Source organism: Lithobates pipiens, unplaced genomic scaffold (genome assembly GCF_037356315.1).
Source record: "Lithobates pipiens isolate NorthernLeopardFrog02 unplaced genomic scaffold, aLitPip1_a1.2 Scaffold_27, whole genome shotgun sequence".
Classification (NCBI taxonomy): Eukaryota; Metazoa; Chordata; class Amphibia; order Anura; family Ranidae; genus Lithobates; species Lithobates pipiens.
The window spans coordinates 181,837,708-181,850,048 of record NW_027507788.1 but is presented as its reverse complement, the minus strand read 5'-3'; the positions used below and the strand labels follow the sequence as shown (position 1 = coordinate 181,850,048).

At 44.0% G+C, this 12,341-nt stretch overlaps 1 protein-coding gene across 9 annotated transcripts in view; it reads right to left on the bottom strand.

The window, feature by feature from the left end:
- Positions 1-12,341, bottom strand: part of MTOR (mechanistic target of rapamycin kinase) — a 190,400-nt gene that overhangs the window by 25,558 nt on the left and 152,501 nt on the right. For all 9 annotated transcript variants that reach the window (XM_077457968.1, XM_077457970.1, XM_077457966.1 and 6 more), the window contains 6 exons: positions 11,353-11,470; positions 11,069-11,263; positions 9,010-9,110; positions 7,038-7,134; positions 4,809-4,907; positions 495-617 (listed from right to left, as the gene is read on the bottom strand). In XM_077457968.1, coding sequence (XP_077314094.1) covers positions 495-617; positions 4,809-4,907; positions 7,038-7,134; positions 9,010-9,110; positions 11,069-11,263; positions 11,353-11,470 — 733 coding nt within the window. The remainder of the gene's footprint in view (positions 1-494; positions 618-4,808; positions 4,908-7,037; positions 7,135-9,009; positions 9,111-11,068; positions 11,264-11,352; positions 11,471-12,341) is intronic.

Here is a 12,341-nt window from a genome sequence, read left to right as displayed (position 1 = left end):
ATTTTTCCCCAAGTTTAACTGGCGGAATGACGCAATCGAGCCAAGTACCAAGCTCAGCAACAGTATTTCTGTCAGCTTCTGCTCTGAATGCCCCAGGAAGCTCCAAACTTTGGCACACTAAATGTGGCAGACTAGAGTCACAGCTCTGCAATGCATGGTGGGTCCAAAAGAGACATACATTGCATTGTGGGACATTGGAGCCTGCAGCTAAAGACTAAGGAGAAAACAAAAAAGCAGTGTGGAAAATAAAAGCAGGGGGCTTTATCTAAACGATTATAAGAGTCTGTGGCTGTTGCAGAATGAACTGTTCTGTGTTGTCATACAGCAAGGGATGGATTTAGTGTGATTTTTCTAAATGAAGCAAAACCCAGAGGAGGGAAAACAGCAGTTGAGGAATTATCTATACAAGTTACATATGAATGATGTCATGTTCTGCAAGAAGGAAAAAAAAAAAAAAAGATTAGATTAAAAGAAAAGCAAACTTCAGGACATACCATCACAGCCTGCTGTACAAGCGTATTGCTGTGCTCACACATGTTCTTCAGGATCTTATTGGCTGCGTTGTGGCGTGCTGTGGTTGTCGATTTGGAGGCCACGGTAAGAGGATAGATGAGAGCCTGGGGAACAGAAAGGAACAAGTAAAAAAAAAGAAAAAAAAAAAAAAAAAAAAAGACAATCTGCCCACATGTGCGGCAATTCCGCCACATTGGGGTAAAGGTCACCAGTGCGGTCCTGATTCTATACCAAAAGGCCTCACATTCATAAGGAGGAATTCTCATCCATGATTATAATGAGGATCCATGGGGATAAACAGTCCCGGACAAACACAAAACGTAAACAGAAGGTCAGCCCAGACCAGTAATGGAAAAAACAAAACAAAAACAACAACACAATTACTCACACAGCAAGGGAGAAGCAGATGTGTCTGAAACTGAATTACAAATCAAAATCGGAGGGCTTCATATATAATCTGAAGAGAGCCGATTACAAATTGAGAGAAACCAGCTACAAAATCGGTGAAATCCTTTAGGTGCCATTGGACCCATAACAACCAATCATACAGCACATAGTTCAGGAAATGTAAGTAAGCAGTACTCATGATCATCGACTGAAAGGATGTTATCACCTATGTACAAAACACTGAACAATAAGTGCTTTAATAACATTCCTAAAGTGGTTGTAAACACTTACAGCAGTAGTGAACCGCAGCTAGAAAAAAAAAAAAAAAAAAAAAAAAAGTCAAAATGTGCTAGTATGCATACTAGCACATTATGCGAGACTTGCCTTAAAAACGTAGCCCCCCACTGCAGTGCGCTGTCACCACTGACAGGGATTACATCTTCCCTCGGTCTTCCTTCCGGATTCGCAGCCTCTGGCAACATGTGCCGCCCTCGGTTACAGCACAAGGTCTGAAGGTCCTACAGGTATGCCGGACTTTCAAAGCGCATGCAGCGGTGACATCACTGGCTGCATGCAGTGTGAATATCTCCTAAACAGTGCAAGTTTAGGAGATATTTAATGTAACTACAGGTATGCCTTCTTATAGGCTTTCCTGTAGGTACAAGTTAAAAAAAAAATAAAAAAATCTGAGTTTACTACCACTTTAAGCCTGGTACACACTGGTACAAACCAGCGGGCTGAACGATAAAAAAAAAAAAAAACCTGGAGAGCTCAGGAGGAAGCACTGTACTAACTATGCAGCGTTAGGACAGTGATCTCCCCCCACCGAGCTATTGTGTTGTGACATGGGTGACTGCAGCCCCCGCCAGAACACATTGGATGCCGATAAGCAGGCTGTTTTTGGTAATGCCCCATATACACGGGCCAAATGTCAACCAGTTTCTATAGAATGGGCTAAAGCCACCCGATATTCAGCCCTTGTGTACTAGGCTTTGCTTCAAATCCTCCTACATAAGTTGTACCCGTTTATCTGCAGTCTTCTCTTCACTACATTTGTTAAAAATGCTGAATTATAAAAAGGGGACAGAAAGTGGAAGTTACACTCTGCAGAGCTCAGTGAGGGGAGGTCAGAGCTGATTGGTGGAAAGAGACCCTCCTCCCCCCTTCCCTCTACACAGCACACAGAAACAGAACTGAGGCTGTCAGTCTGCTGGAGCTTCCTCCTATTACCATTTTTCTCTTGGTGTCAGTAAAACTTGTCAGAAGGGACTCATGCTGATTAGCAGAGGAAAGAAGCAGCAGACAAAAGTGATAATTTGTGCGCTGGGTTGAGACAAGTACACGCTATAGAAGGATATGCATTGTTCATATTTCATGTCTGAGGTTTAAAACCAATTTAAATGAGTGGTCTCCAAACTGCAGCCCAGGGGCCGGATGTGGCCCTTTGCTTGCCTTTATCTGGCCCTTGGGGCACTACTCACCAACTGACACCAATGAGGGGGCACCATTCCCCCTATTGACACCATAAATGCAGCACTATTATTCCACTGATACCAACAATGGGGCACTATTTCTCTCATTAAAACCAATGATGAGGCACTGATGTCGGGGCATGTTCTACTCTCAGTGGCCACAGTCTGGTCCCTTAAAGCCTGAAGGACAGTGAACTGGCCCTATGCTTAGAAAGTTTGAAGACCCCTGGATTAGACCATGGGCCCATAAACATCTGTAAAAATTACAACATCATCACCGATACACCCAGGCACTTGCACATCTCCAAAAAAAACAACAAAAAAACACATTAATGCTGGACCCAGTGTCAAAGGTTAAAGGGGGTTAGGAGCCAGGAGTGCTGGCGGGGGAGGAAGATCCGGGCTTCTCTGTGCAGAAACATTGCACAGAGCAGGCAAGTATAACATGATTGTTATTCTTTTTTAAAATACACCCCCTGCCTGTTTGCAGCTCCATAATATAGGGGAAAATGCTTTGCAATATCAAAGGCAGCAGAGGGCACACCGGTAGCCAATTGGCAGAATGGAGTGCAGCATAGAGATGGCAGAGGAGACACTTGTGGAACAGAATACAGTCGATTGTCAGAGCGGGGTAACACTTTTTGGGTGTGCAGGTGGTGGGGACAGAGGCAGCGGATGGGACATTTGTGGAGAGGAGTACCTGTTAGCACAAATTAAGTGAAGGAGGTGGTTAGGACAGCAGAGCGGGGACTGCGAGGTGGAAAAAAAATGCTTGACGCCGAGAGAAGTATATAGTGAGCGAAGAGGCAATGCTGGATGGCGGGAGGGTCGATATAGATATAGGTCAGGTCGGTGCACCTGTATGATGCGCCTTCATTATGGCAGCACAGGACAGAGACTGTTTAATACTGCCAGTACTTCTGTTAAATTGGGAGCGCCACGTAACAAATCCTCTTCAGCACACGTTAGTTTAAATAAAAAAATAAAAACGTAATCCCATTATAGAGCTTATTAAAGTAAGATGGTGTTTGAAATCCTATCACCACTGGCAATATAATTATTCAAGGCCTGCTTTTAATTGGCCAGAGATAGCGAAGGTCCTACCAGCCAAAAGGCACACGACCAAATACCGAACTTATTGCTAAAATACCCAGATCGCCTGGAAGTTTATGTAACGTTATATCAACAGCCATCTCCCTGGACTGGCGAGGAGCATTCAGCTGCATTGTTCATTGTGCTTTGTTTTACTTCTCTGTTCCAACACTGACAGACGGCAATAGAAATTCCAAGTAAAGGTTCATAAAATAAAACAGAGGCTCCTTATCTGTCTGATTGCTGCTCACATTATGCCGATTCCTACAGCTACAAACACTTCATTCCTGCAGCATGTGCTGTTCTGGGAGGAGAAGATCTAGTTTCATTGTAAATTCCACAGCTGAGTCCTTGCAATCGGCATCAAGACAAGTGGATCTCAATCTGCTCTCATCTGGCTATAAACTGACAGTGTGCGACATATTGATATTAGAAGTACTCATTTGGTCATTTAAAGTGCGTTTACTGTAAATCACGACAATGAACGTCTCCTATTTCCGCTTTTGTTATATCTATTCTAGAAGTACTAAAACAAATATCTGTTGGCCTTGTCACAAATCCAGTGCTGTCCTGTGCACTTTGCATTGTTATCTCCAGGCAGTGCATTTTATCGACCCATCCAGTTCACCTCTGAACTACAGAACACATCCCTTTTATGCAAAAGGAGGTCATGAGAATGGGAGGAATTCTGCAGACCTAATACAATTCCTGTCCTAGGGTGATAATCCTACATGTACACAGATACAGTGCAGTGACAAGGTTGTCCCCCATAGCAGCGATCCCAAAACCTTTTTTTGGTACCAGGGATCAGTTTTGTGGCAGCCAATTTTTCCAGAGGTGTACTCTATATTCACGGAGTCTGTCCTTAGTGCCCCCCACTTCACACACCAGATGTGGACGGAGGGTGGGACTTACATACGTGACGGGGTGGGGAATGCCTCCTCCGCCTATGATTGGCTGTTAGACAGTCTGAGCCGGATATCTCCAGACTTGTGTCTAAACCCACCTGAGCTCATTCCTAATCAATAATGCTCATGCTCTCTGCTCAGGGGGTGTGAGTGATGTTGACTGGAGTAGTGCATGGGGTGTGATAGATTGCTGGAGATAAACTGCTGCACAAAGCCCTGATCATCATTGTGTTGCTACAAAAGGGGAGATTGGGATGGAGCTGGATAAAGCGCAAGCAAAAAATAAAATAAAAAATAAAATATACTAAACATTAATTTTTTTCAGAATTTAAATTTTCTAAAACAAAGAAAGAAAGATTTAGGAAACTCTGCTATACAGTCTGACAAGAGATAATGGCACTCTACAAATCACCATTAAAGGGTGACAGTAACTTACCTGTGGGTGATATCTTCCAATATCTGTCAGCAACTGGTGGATTAACCGACCAACCAGGGGCCTAGGAGTGTCTATTCTGGCAATGAGCTGTGGAATAACCTGTATAGATAAAACAAACCATAAATCACTCATGTTCAAACTGAGCTAAATATACGAGAAAATTGGGAAACGTATCCATAAATACATTTTCTTAGACCAGGAGATATTTAGTATAGGACAGTGATGGTGAACCTTGGCAACCCAGATGTTTTGGAACTACATTTCCCATGCAGCTGAACTACACTGCAGAATGCATAATCATCATGGGAAGTGTAGTTCCAAAACATCTGGGGTGCCAAGGTTCGCCATCACTGGTATAGGATGACCTATGCTCGGAGTTACACTGGTACTTTGTGAATGTCTTGGGGTTTTTTTTTTTTTGCCCAAAAATAAAATGATGTAGTACATCTTAGTAATACATTACCAATGATTTCCGCTTTAGAAAATCATTGAGTAAAGAAAGAAAATCCCTGGCCTGCCAGAAATCCAGGAAGCTCATAACTTCCTGCAATGAACTGACAACACGTCGTATATGCTGCACTGAAACTCCAAGCAGGGGTTTCAGCTGTGTCTGGCGCTGCCTTGTTTGAATTCCAACCACAGCACTACCTGCATGGAGTTTGCACGCTCTCCCTGCACCTACGTGGGTTTTAACTGGGTACTTTGATTTCCTCCCACACGCCAAATACATTCTGGTAAGTTAATTGGCTCCTTTATCAGGACAGTAGTGGTCCTAGTATGTAGATGTATAAATTTGAGTTAGGGGTCTCAGATTGTAAGCTTATTGAGGGCAGGGACCGCAGTGAATGGACAGTATATGTAAAGCGCTGCATGAATTGTCAGTGCTTTATAAACACCTGTAATAAATACATTTAGGAGTCTCCTCCCAATAGACTACAAAGCACCTCTTTCTAACATCATCCCTATAACCCTATAGGTGTGCACTGTAGACATTGGGGGCACTTAATTTTCCAGCCAGTAAACTACTTCCAGTCCTATGGTGACAACACCCACCCACTGTACTCTATTTATGGAGGAGAAGTAAGTCACCTTTGGACAAAGTGTGTTGGAGTTACAGAACATCTACCCCTATCTCCATATATTTCACAGACAGAACTGGTAGGGGCTGATAACACTGCTTAGCCTTTCAGCAAAGTTCGGAGCACACTCGATTTTCTGGAAGTTTAACAGGTGTTTTTCTGTACGTGCAAGTTTTTTTTTACAGGGGTAAAACATTGGGAAATATGCATACACTGGAGAGGTCTACAAGATTTTTTTTTTTTTTAGGGTGTAATGTAATATGTCCTAGCACCCCCCCACCTGTGATGGCAGGCACGGGTTCTTCCCCCCATGCAGCTGCTGTCACATTTAAAAACAGTGTGGCTGATTTCTTGTGAACTCCGCCCCCAAAATAAAAAAAAAAATAAAAAAAAAATAAAACAATGGGTCCTTAGCATGCTCATAGCCCATTCACAAGTCTTCCAGCTTGCTAAGACCCCTTTCACACTGAGGCGCTTTCATGCTAAAAAAAAGTGCCTGAAACACTCACGAAAACCTATTTTCATTAAAATGAATGAATGTTTTCACACTGGGGCAGTGCGCTGGCAGGATGGTGAAAAAACACCCGCTCCATTGAAATTAATGGAAAATCGATTCAAAACACGCCTGAAAAGCTCTTCAAAAGTGCTCAGTGTTTTACTGGCAGTTTACAAGCGCCTCAGTGTGAAAGGGGCCTTACAGAAAGCCTGCCCAGAGGTAAGGGCAGAGAAAGCCTAAAGACGTGTCTACAGGAGCCTGATATTGCACCCGAGGTTATCCACTGATTGCGGGTGCAAGGCTTTGCAGGCTCCTGCAGGAACAAAAAAATATAAAATATAAAAAAAAAAAAAAAAAAAAAAAAAAAGAGTTTCTCTGCAAAACAATGTGCATGGATCATTTCCCCCTTAAAAGTGAACCTATCCTTTAAATAAGTAGACCCTGAAGTTCTTCAGCCACACGCAGAGGAAGAACAATTTAGGTTGAGAGTTTGCTTATGGAAAACACATTCCGTTCCTGCTGTTTATAAGTGTGCTTCGATCGTTTCATTTTCTGTCCAAATATCACAGCACAGAAATGAAGGCGAAGACATATGGAGGATGCAGAATTATAGTAAGACCTTCAACAATATTTATGATCACTGTAAATCATTACCTGCAGCCAGGTGTCGATCTGGATGGTTTTGATGCCTTCCACTAGGGAGTCATTCACATCCGGCCAGTGGCCGTAGTCAAACCAAAGAGTGAGAACTCTGCAATGACAAGGATTCATCATGGCACAATGGATTCATAGCTGGACCCACAAGGGCAAACATCCACCACCCACCAGTAGAGGGAGCTGCAAACCCCAGTGTGATCTCCCTGCCAGTTTAGCTACACACAAACCAGTCATCATAAGTGGCAAGAGAAGCAAAGCAAATATCTTTGCATATGACAGCAAACATCAGTCTTTACTGGTACACAATCCAAAACTTTTTAGAATTTGGATTTTTTTTTTATACATTTTTCTCCCCCAGACATTTCCATTGCCTTATGGAGCTGTAAAGTAATAATAAAACAATTTTCTAAAATAACAAACATGTTATGCTTACCTGCTCTGTGCAATGGTTTTGCACACAGCAGCCCTGATCCTCCTCTTTTCTGGCGTCTCACTGGCGATCCTGGCTCTCAAAGGAATATATTTTGGAGAGCACCTATCTGGATCTTAATTTTTGCTCACAATTATCTCCTATACTGAGTCGGCACCCTATCGAACAGGGAAGGTGAGATGAGGCTATTGCCATCCTGAGTGGTACATTTCACCTTCTCTTCCCCCCTCAAGCAGTGACCCCAGAGAAAGCTGCTTGCCCTAGGGGCACCGCTGCATCCTTGCTCTCGAGCCACTGCTCTATGCGTCCATAAGACGCAAAGCAATGGCTCGCCCCCCAAACGCACTCTCCTCGTTTGGCTCACTGAGTGTGATCAACTTTGGTCCAACTCTCATGCAACTTAACAGCCATCAAAACTTCAATGTTAACCCTCAAAAGTTGCATGAACGTCAGACCTGAAGGTTTTACATGCAACAGTGGGTCTGACTTTGCAGAGGGACAACAAGTCCCATTCATTCCAATGACTCTGGAGTCATACAAGTGTGAATGGAATAACTATTATGGTGACTTCAACTGGGCTTTAAAGTGACCCTGTCATTAGAACTAGAAATTGCATTCAGCAACCACCTAAAAACACACTAGACGCTCACCTTTCCAGCAGGCAATTAGCCAATTGGTCATCCTTTTTGAGAGAGATGAACACCACTGCCATCATATCAGACACTCCCAAGTGAGGTGTTGAATGGCACATCCCCTGCGGTGCCAACAGCCACACTATGACTAGTCCTGACATTTGTTCTTTTACAGGGGATTGCTGCTTGCATTCTGTCATATTAGTGACAGGGTCACTTTAATGAGCTCAACTTTTTAAAGCAATGTTCTTGTTCAGGGATGTGGAAAACAGAATTTAAAGAACGTCACTGCAGAGTGGTTCTGCTACTAAACCATTCCTGTCATCTTTGAATGAGCACCATATATGCTCTTAATTTATATATAAATAATTTTCATGGTGTTAGAACTGTAGGGGGGGGGGGGGGGGTCACACTTTTTCTCCCCTCCATCTTTCTGCAATTGCTTCAATATTTAAAAAAATAACACAAAAAAACAAACACATATTGCTCATTGCAGTTTCTCTTGCTGGTCTCCATTTCTATTTTGTGTTGGTGAACATTCGAACACCCTCCAAAAAAGGCCAAACAACCCCCCCCCCCCCTTTCCATATTCCAGTCCCATATAAACTTCAACACTAATTATGTGGCACTTCTGAAATAGCTTTCACTAACCCTTCTGAGCTATGAGCTAGAGTCATCCAACCAAAAGCTCAGTCTGGCTGCGGGATTGTGCAGTTGGCTCCCAGTATGTCTCATATCCTCTGTCTTATCCAGGAAATGGTTGTGTCCTAAATCCCAACTCTGATCTCCCAGGGAAAACAATTCAGTGCCCAAGAGGAAATTGTGCATGGAACAGGGAGCAGGCAGAGGAGCCAAGGGCTCAGCTTCTACGGCATCTCAGTCATTTAGGCAGAAGAGGGACGCTTACCTCAAAGTGTCCTGCAGGTTGTTCCCCCGGGACAGGGAGATGGAGCGGAAGAATCCTTGCACGGCCGGGACTGTATACTGGAGCAGAGTGTGAGAGAGGTCCTGTGTGAAGAACAAATCCAATGGATCAGAGAACCAAATTGCAGATCACCATCACCAAACAGTGATCATCAAGACAGCTATTTAGAGAATGCTGAACTCCAGGCAAATAAAAGACACAATGAATGCAGTTCTATATATATATTTTTTTTATAAATGCAACTGATGTTTGACTTGATATTAGCCTCTTGCAATCTTCTATACGAAAGCATTAAGACTGGGAGATGGAGGAGGACAGGGGTATGAGCCAATCAGGTGTACAACATGCAAATGTGCCAACAAAAATAAAATGCGAATGAAAAAAGGAGAAATCAGAGGGATTCTCCATTATTGTCCAATCAGATGCCAGAGGGTGTGTGGGGAGGGACACTACTGTATTCCATAAAGTGAAGCTCCACCCAAAAGGGGAAGCTCCGCTTGTGTGTACCGTCCCATTTGGCACTTTTTGGGGGGAGTGGGTACCTGGTTTTGACAGGTACTCGCTCCCACTTCCTGCTCTGATCGCTGGGCAATCTAAGACTATGTCCAGCCCCCTCCTCGCCCGCAGACTTCTGGGACACACAGGTCCCAGAAGACAGTGGGGCCATTCACAAAGCACAGCTAGACTCGCGCATGCATAGTAGGAAACCGGCTGTGAAGCCAGAGGGCTTCATTGTCAGTTTCCCTTGCTTAACCACTTTCAGACCGGACCAATTTGTTGGTCAAAGACCAGACCACTTTTTGCGATTCGGCACTGCGTCGCTTTAACTGACAATTGCGCGGTCGTGCGACGTGGCTCCCAAACAAAATTAACGTCCTTTTTTTCCCACAAATAGAGCTTTCTTTTGGTGGTATTTGATCACCCCTGCGGTTTTTATTTTTTGCGCTATAAACAAAAATAGAGCGATAATTTTGAAAAAAACGCATTATTTTTTACTTTTTGTAATAATAAATATCCCCCCAAAATATATAAAAAAACATTTTTTTCCCTCAGTTTAGGCCGATAGGTATTCTTCTACATATTTTTGGTAAAAAAAATCGCAATAAGCGATTATTGATTGGTTTGCGCAAAAGTTATAGCGTTTACAAAATAGGGATAGTTTTATAGCATTTTTATTAATAATTTTTTATTATTTTTCTTTTTACTAGTAATGGCGGCGATTTTTATTGTGACTGCGACATTGTGGGGGACCCATCGGACATTTTTGACACATTTTTGGGACCATTGTCATTTATACAGTAATCACTGCTATATAAATGCAGTGATTCCTGTGTAAATGACACTGGCAGTGAAAGGGTTAACCAGTGGGTGGCAGTGTAGGGGTTAAGTGTTCCTAGGGGTGTGTTACTAACTGTGGGGGGGTTGGGCTGTCATTTAGTGTACACTGATCTCTGCTCCAATCACATGGAGCAGAGATCAGCGTCACTAGTTGCTAGGCAGAATGGGAAAATGTTGTTTATACAGCATTTCCTCCATTCGGCCGCTCCGTGAGACGATCGCGGGGATGCCCGCGGCGATCGAGTCCGCGGGTCCCGCGACCGGACTCACGGGGGTCCCGACCAGCGCGGGAGCGCGCCGCCGGCGGCGCGCTCCCGATGGCACGGCGGCAACGAATATTGGACGTACATGTACGCCAATATGCCTGCCCGTGCCATTCTGTCGACGTACATCGTCGTGCGCTGGTGGGGAAGTGGTTAAGATGCCGGGAACCAACAACTGAAGCCAATTGAAGAATTGGCACAGGTGCTGACATCACTGGATCCCTGGACAGAATCTTCTATATTCCTCATCGGTTACTACCTTTTGCTTCACCAGCCCCTATTAGATTGTAAGCTCACAGGAGGAGGTCCCTCCTAACCCTCTTGTATTGATATGTATTGATGCTGTATTGTCTCCCTTTATATTGTAACTAGTCGCAGCCCTGGTTGTAAGCTCAGAGCTTTGAGTGCCTGGACCTCTGTTCTATCCTTCATATAATTACCTCGGGTGGTTTCTTCTGCACCGGGGACGGTACTGGGCTGTTCTCAACGCTCTCGCCTTCATTCTCACTCTCGCTGCCCTCCGTGTTGGCGCTGGCATTGCTTGGGTGACGAACCTTCTTATCTTCACGTGGCTGGAGATGATGCTTGAAATGTAGTACAGCCTCAAAGTTCATGACCGCCCAGGCATGCCAGGCCTGCAGGGAAGAAGGCGGCGTTAACATCCTTGGCAGAACAGCTTTTTCGAAAATTCCATTATAGATGCCCCAAAGTAGTACCATCTTACCTTGTACCAGGTGGTGTCATGCTCTGTAGCAGCATTGTAATACTCCAGAACATTAGGGATTGTAACCTCATTTATGCCCTGCAAGTTCAGCTGCCATTCACCCAGTTTCAGGTAACACCTAGGAAATGATGCATCAAGTCAGGGATTGAGTAAATGACATCGAAAACCACTCGGGCCAAAAGGAAACTTCCTAGTAAAGCAAGTCTGCTCATGAAGATTCTTTGTGGACCCAGCCACCACTTGCTCCTGGTTTCTGCTCACATGAGGATTTCAGGATGCATTACAAGGGGCAGTGAGGCGACCAGATATCATGCACATAAAAACACAGCAGGGGTGACTAGTCCCTTTGATCAGGTCCTAACAAAAAGATCACCACTTTTGAAGATTCTGAACCATAGGAACAGTACAGAATGACAGATTTTTATACTTGTTTTTTTTTGCCTTGATTAGTATTAAAGCTTAATACCAGACAAATTTTTTCCCAAATATTCTCCAGGTACAGGTCTGTCAGCAGCTACAAGCAGTTGTTGGCCAACGAAGAGCTCAGGCGAGTCCAGACCCAACCCGCCTGAGCTATCCCACCAAGAAGCTGTCAATGTGTACAGCCAATTATAGGTGGCGGAGGCATTCCTTGCTTCAGAGCCGAAGCTATATACATCTCTTGTATATGTGTGGCTGAGGGGCAACGCATGCCTCTGCTATGATTGGCTGTCCGCTTTTGACAGCTTCTTGGCAGGATAGCTCAAGTGGGTTGGAATTCATGTTCGAACATGCCAGAGATCATCCCCACTACTAATGAACAATGTGCCAGTTTAGGGATTAGTCACAAAACTGAACAACCTCTTTACTTCCAAGTCTATATAAATTGTTCCCCATCTCTCAAAACCCTGATTAAGGGGGAGGCGCTTTAGCCCCTAAAACTTATTGGTTTGGCTTTGGTCTTTTGATTTTACATTAGAATAAACTTTGTAACTTGACTGTACATCACC